Source organism: Lactuca serriola, chromosome 7, assembly GCF_051521515.1.
Source record: "Lactuca serriola cultivar US96UC23 chromosome 7, Lser_US96UC23_V15, whole genome shotgun sequence".
In the NCBI taxonomy this organism is placed as follows: domain Eukaryota; kingdom Viridiplantae; phylum Streptophyta; class Magnoliopsida; order Asterales; family Asteraceae; genus Lactuca; species Lactuca serriola.
The window spans coordinates 25,040,967-25,047,225 of NC_136414.1; the positions used below are offsets into that span (position 1 = coordinate 25,040,967).

A 6,259-nucleotide genomic window follows, 5' to 3' on the forward strand; every position below is an offset into this window, starting at 1 on the left:
TGGGTCGAATTCTCCAAACATTCAAGACCACTACATAAAATGCATTGATAAAACGTTTTTTTATATGCTTCGGATTATATATATTTTAATAATCATACTATTAATATTTTTATATGCTTCGGATTATATATATTGTTATAGGGTTTTTTCATTTTATGTATATTCTTACTGTAAATCTTAATGTAAATGGGCAGACCCACTATGTAGCATGGGTTATCTTTCAAAAAATTTCGTCAAATGTAAATAAGTAAATTTAATGTAAATTTATCGAAATCCGTTGTCCAAATGTTCACAAATGTTGACAAAATCATCTATAAACACTCATTGCTTGTGTAAAATATTAACACAAAGTCTCCTTTTTCTATTAAAAAAGAATAATGGAAAAATAATAATCAAAAAAAAAACGGGAAAACACAATGTACATTGATGGTTAACCTAGTTTTGGCTACCTACCATCTAGTATAGTGACAGTGACTTCGTTTATTGACATTGATTCGTCTTGTTTACTCGAAGATTCTATTTCAAAATGTCTTTTTCCAAGACTGAATCCCGGGTATTTTGGTTGAGGCAATTGTATAGTGTCACTACTCAACATTAACATTACTTTTGACATAGTAGGTCTATCTTCTGCTTGTTCTTGAACACATAATAATCCAATTTGTATGCATCTCAATACTTCATCATTCGAAAATTCAGCACCTATGGATTCATCAAGTAGTTCTAAAGCCTTTCCTTCTTTCCATAGCTTCCATGTCTAAAAAAATATTATTGTTTGGTTAAAGTTACAATAATACGAAAGTATAGGGACCTAAATGTAATTAAAAGAATTCTTGCATCGTTTTCGTTATAGTACTTACATGTCCAAGAAGGTTAAGTTGGTTACTTGCATAGTAAAATCCTCGATTCTTTTGACCGCTCACGATCTCTAACACCAAAACCCCAAAACTAAAAACATCTGATTTTATCGAGAAAAGTCCATCCATTGCATATTCAGGCGCCATGTAACCACTGCAAATATATTTAAGTAAAAGGGTTAATAACATTTTTGGTACATGAGTATAGTTGATTTTTTGCAATCTTAGTCCAAAAAGGTTTTCTTTTGGAAGTTTTGTACTTATTTAAGGTTCTTGAAACGTTTTTGGTCTTTGTTTCAAGTAAAATGACCAAAAATGTAATTTACTCTAAGCATAATAATAACAAAACATTGTATGTCAAAGTACAATGGTATTTATACTTACTGTGTCCCAACCACTTTCTTTGTTTCCGCTTCTGTTTGATCACTCCCAAAAATACGCGCCATACCAAAATCCGATATTTTTGGGTTCATTTCTTTATCTAATAAAATATTACTCGCTTTAAGATCCCGATGAATGATCCTAAATCTTGAATCTTGATGAAGATAAAGGAGCCCACGAGCAATCCCACATACAATATTGAATCGCATTTGCCAATTAAGTTGTGCGCTTTTCTCTATATCTATAACAAATTTTAAAAAACAAAAACACGTTAAATTTAATAAAACTTGAAAAAGACTATAAAAAACACAAATACCTCAAGAAACTTACTAAAAAGAAACGTATTGAGACTTTTGTTTTCCATGTACTCGTAGATCAACAATTTCTCTTCGACCTCAATGCAACAACCTAGTAATCGTACGAGGTTTCTATGTTGAAGCTTTGCAATTAATCGAACCTCGTTTTTAAGTTCTTCGATCCCTTGACCCGATGTTCTTGAGAGCCTTTTTACAGCTACAACTTCACCTTCCGTTAAAACACCCTGATTAATATACAATATTTTGAAGGTTAAAAACAATAAATAACAATGTACTTCCATTCTTTTTCTATTGGAAAAATCTACTTAATTAAAGCAGTATTATTCATATCCAACACAATTTTCACAACCATAAATGTGTAACTTTCAAAATATAATGTCATAATAAGAAAAGTTCAATATCTAAATATGAAAATAATATAAATAGTATCATGTTTTTTTTTACCTTATAAACGCATCCGAATCCACCTTGGCCGAGTTTATTTGCGTTAGAGAAGTTGTTTGTAGCAACAACCAAAGTTGTAAAATCAAATAATGGTAATTCGAGGTCTTCATTTGTAGTTTCACCAGAATAATCTTTTCTACTTGGAACAATAATCCCGTCATTCATCAAAAAATCTTGACTTCTTTCATGTGGACCTATATCGATATCAGGACAATATTAAGATTGAATCTATTTTGACTTTACGAAAGTCAAACAAATCTTTTCTTATATTCAAACTTTACTCCGAAAACAAAAAGTCTGCAAGCTGAAAATGATTATCGTGGTAGACGTTTATGTAAATTAATGTAATTATGAATGATTTTGCATTCTAAATTATCAACTAAGATGTTTGACTTTTGAAAAGTCAAAATTACCTTTTCGAATCGTCTTTGATTTTTTCAAAGGTCGCATTTTTCGCCTTAGGTAAAAGAGTATCAATAAAATTATTAATACCGCAGATATACTGCATGTAATGGCGACAATTTTGACCACATTATTGCTGGAGCCATTTCCAATAGTACTTGATGAAGTCGGTGATTGATCTGTATCCTCAAAAACAAACAAATCGTGATTATTGTCTAAATACTTACTATAAAAAATTATTCTATTTAAATTGTCACGTATTTTTGATAAAAAGAATCATGTATCTCTCTCAAATAATCATGTATCTCGTTGTAACAAAGAAGAAAAAAACAAGTTTCATGTGACATTTGACCGAGTCTATCTATATGCTGAGTGACTTTTGAGGTGTTGTTGCCTAAAGTCTACAGCTACAATCCAACAAACAAGAACTTAATATAAGGTTTTTTTTGGGTTTGATTATAATTATATAATTTAGTATTGCACCCACGTAGAAATAAGTTAAGTTGATCGCTTGTTTATTATTAGATCAAAAAAGTCATCACCATTATAGAAAAATCATCTCTAAAAGTGTTTGACAAAAATAGGTGTAGTTAGAATCTGAAAGTTGTAACTTTAATTTGTAATATAAGTGTTTGTTAAGCTTTTGAAATATATAAAATGACACTTGTCTAAAATAAGGATCACGTAACTCAATTGTTATGTGAGTAGGTAAATTGGTAAATTGTTTAGTGTTTGATAGAGTGATTGCTATTATAGTTGTTTAATACTTTTTTAAGAAAAAAGTATAATTAAATTTCAAGAAACATGAAAAAGAAAACCTTTTGTTTAGGAGCTCTTAGAAAACAAAGTTTGAAAACAAAAAGTAAACATAATGTGATCGTACTGGAACCACTTGTTAGTGAATATGCAAAAATGAGTCAAAAAGTAAACAAGTTCAAAGATTATGGGCTGACTAGAACCTTTTAGAAGAGTATAGATAAAGTAGTAAAAGTCGAAACTTTATGGACCAAATATGTAACTTTCCTCACTTTATCTTGTTACGAAAAGAATCACGCAACGCAATCACCATTCACGGAGAAAACGAAAAGGGTTTGCTTAAGACGCTTTCACATGTAAAACCGGCAGAAACCAAAATTTAGTCAAAAACTACAATTATTGTCCTATCTACTTGTACTTTGTGCATCATAAGTTGTACATTTCAAAAGTGGAATATACTTTAGTAAAGTATTAACGTTTGGTGTCTCCCATATATTTTTCTTAAATTTAATTTTAAAGTCTACTTATTGAAGTAGTTTTATATAAAAAGAATTAATACATTATATTATAATTTGAATAAATATAACTACCAAAGAAAATAGTTGCATATCCCTTTGAACCATTCATGTTATCATATACCATTTTAAAATGAAAAATAATTTTTAGTTCGGTTATCTTGTCTCCAAAGTTGATTTTTTTGAAAGAACTTCCAACCCAAGTCATATTATATCCATGTTACTTGTTTTCCGCTTTCTTTTTTTTAATGAAACACAAAACTCCAAAATCTTGACACTTTCATAAAACATAAATAATAATCATAAAAAAAACCTAACTTTAAAGACTTATGTTTTAACGATTTAATTATGGACCATTGAGGAGTTCTGTATAATATTTTATCTATACGATTGAATATATTTCCTTTTTAGCTAATTTTTATTTGATTAATACTTGGCTTTGTGAATTAAGTAGACAACTTGTACAGTACAAGTCGTTAATGCATAAACCGAAGAATTTTAGGTTTGTGGCTAGAAACATACCCAAATCAGAAGCTGCAACTCTAACGTAAAGATCTTGTCCACTACCTTCAGAATCAGCATACTGCCTCATATCAACGAGATTCAATTCCCAAATCACACAACCCGACCCGCCATCAGTGATATCCGTATTAGCATAAGCAGTACAATTGCAATTCCTTTTGCAAATCTCACGACACTCGCTCAAATTTATCGTTTGATTAACAATGGCTTTTGAACTCTCTGGTAATTTCATGTTCTTCAATGGCAGAAATCCGTCCGACCCGCAATCCAAATCGGAGGTCCGAATACACCCGTCTGACCCATCTCGTAAATCCCATGCTTGTTTGTTTTTCGGCTCGAATCCCTTCATACATTTGCAGACCTGCGGAGAATTTGCATCACAAACGCCAAACGGACCACATTGCTGATAATAATCGCATTGATCCCGTGGAGCGAACCAGTATTCACTCCATGTTTTTGATGATTCGACCCATGTGAATCGCTGGAGTTGACCCGAGGAGCTCATGATCAATCGAGAATATATAGAACTATTCAGCATTTCAAACGAATAAGTAATCTCATCGGAGTTATACTCGAATTTGAAGTTGATTACAACCGCCGATTTCATCTCTGGTACGCCGCTAAACCTTCTCCCGTTCCACGGCCCACTCCGATAGGTTTCCGTTCCTTTTTTCGATAAAATAACCTCCGGGAAACCATCGGTATCCATTTTAAAAGTAAAATCACCGGAACCCGGATCGGAGTTGGTCTTCCACGACTGTAGAAATCGATTTACTCCGGTATCCGCGTTCCACCCGAGCTTCATCTCCGGTAACAGAGTATCCGTCGGATTATCGAAGCTTTGCCAGATATAATTCTCCGGGTCATCATCGTTTTCACCACGAAGAACAAAATTACCGTTGTCCAGAAGCTGCGCCACTGTGTTCACCACCGGAACAGATTGATTCGATGACCAGACGGCGGTTTCGGCTTCATTTAAAACTACTATGTTCCTGTCGTCGCCGATTGTTAATTTCCCGGAAGATGAAGTAATGGGGTTGTCTCTGTTAGCTACCCAAACAATCGTCCTTGGCTCAATTTGCTTGTACCAAATGCCTATATACAAATTATTGCTTGTATTGAAGAAACCCAACTCGAAAACTTTACCATTAGAGACTAGAGTTTGATTGATGGTGAGGGATTCTGTCGGTGTTATGGTGTCAATGGCTAGAGAGAGAAAAGGGAAGAAGAAGAAGAAGAGAGAGAATGTGATGGTGGCACGACAATGGAGGTTTTTCATTTTTGAGAGAGAGTTTTGATTCCCCCAATCTTTATTTGGTTCATTGAATCGGGGTTTTGGGATTTTTGTTGATTTTGTTCCTGTCAATGTAATTTTGGCTCCCATCATTCAAAGAATTTCTTGGTAGAAAAGGAATAATGAAGTGTTAGTTGACCTTAATTTTCTTCTTTCATTGTTGGGTAGGTCTTGATTTTGTTTCTATTATAAAAAGATTATATTGAAGTTTGAAATTTCAAAAAGATCACGACAGGTTACATGCGAAAACGACATAAAAAAAATAATAAACTATTGATTACGTGTGAAATTGTTGGTGTATATGTTTATATGTTAGTAAGAATTATGTTGTTACATTTTTGAATACTAGATGGCCATATTTGACGATACTGTGTTCGAGAAAGAAATATAATAATAGTGGTTTGTATTTTTATTTAAAAAATATTTCACAGCATCAACATCATGAGGGGCCAATGAGTTCTTTTCTCATTCTCCAGGGTTCTCAAAACAGATTCTTCGATCACCGGGTTTGCGTAACTCAAAAAGACATGGTATGTTTTCTGATGTTGATGTTAGGCCTTTTTTGTAAATACGGATCAATGATTGATGGGCTTTCAACTACAATTGAGATGTGCAATTGCTTGGATACACTATCGAAGATTGCCAGAGTGATTTATGATACTTGAAAGTGAATCGATGAATTGTTTATCCATTAATATTTGAGGTGCATGCGGTGGGGATAAGAGGTCTTGGATTCGTGGTTTATGTAACATGTATTGAGTGTCTTGTCTTCAT

The 6,259-nt window shown here is 32.8% G+C and overlaps 1 protein-coding gene across 1 annotated transcript; it reads right to left on the reverse strand.

The window, feature by feature from the left end:
- Window positions 1–340: 340 nt before the first annotated feature.
- Window positions 341–5,640, reverse strand: LOC145061023 (receptor-like serine/threonine-protein kinase SD1-8). Its single transcript, XM_079008385.1, has 7 exons — window positions 4,192–5,640; window positions 2,410–2,577; window positions 1,997–2,190; window positions 1,566–1,776; window positions 1,239–1,476; window positions 858–1,008; window positions 341–754 (listed from the first exon to the last, which is right to left on the reverse strand). The coding sequence occupies exons 1-7, from the start codon at window positions 5,576–5,578 to the stop codon at window positions 446–448; spliced, it is 2,658 nt and encodes an 885-aa protein (XP_078864511.1). The 5' UTR covers window positions 5,579–5,640; the 3' UTR covers window positions 341–445.
- Window positions 5,641–6,259: the final 619 nt, after the last annotated feature.

Excerpts from the sequence above, each read along its gene's own strand:
- LOC145061023 (XM_079008385.1), bottom strand. The coding sequence starts at position 5,578 with ATGATGGGAGCCAAAATTACATTGACAGGAACAAAATCAACAAAAATC. Across the intron at positions 2,578-4,191 it reads AGTTGCAGCTTCTGATTTGG|ATCAATCACCGACTTCATCA; the intron begins GTATGTTTCTAG and ends TTGAGGATACAG. Across the intron at positions 1,009-1,238 it reads AAGAAAGTGGTTGGGACACA|TGGTTACATGGCGCCTGAAT; the intron begins GTAAGTATAAAT and ends ATATATTTGCAG.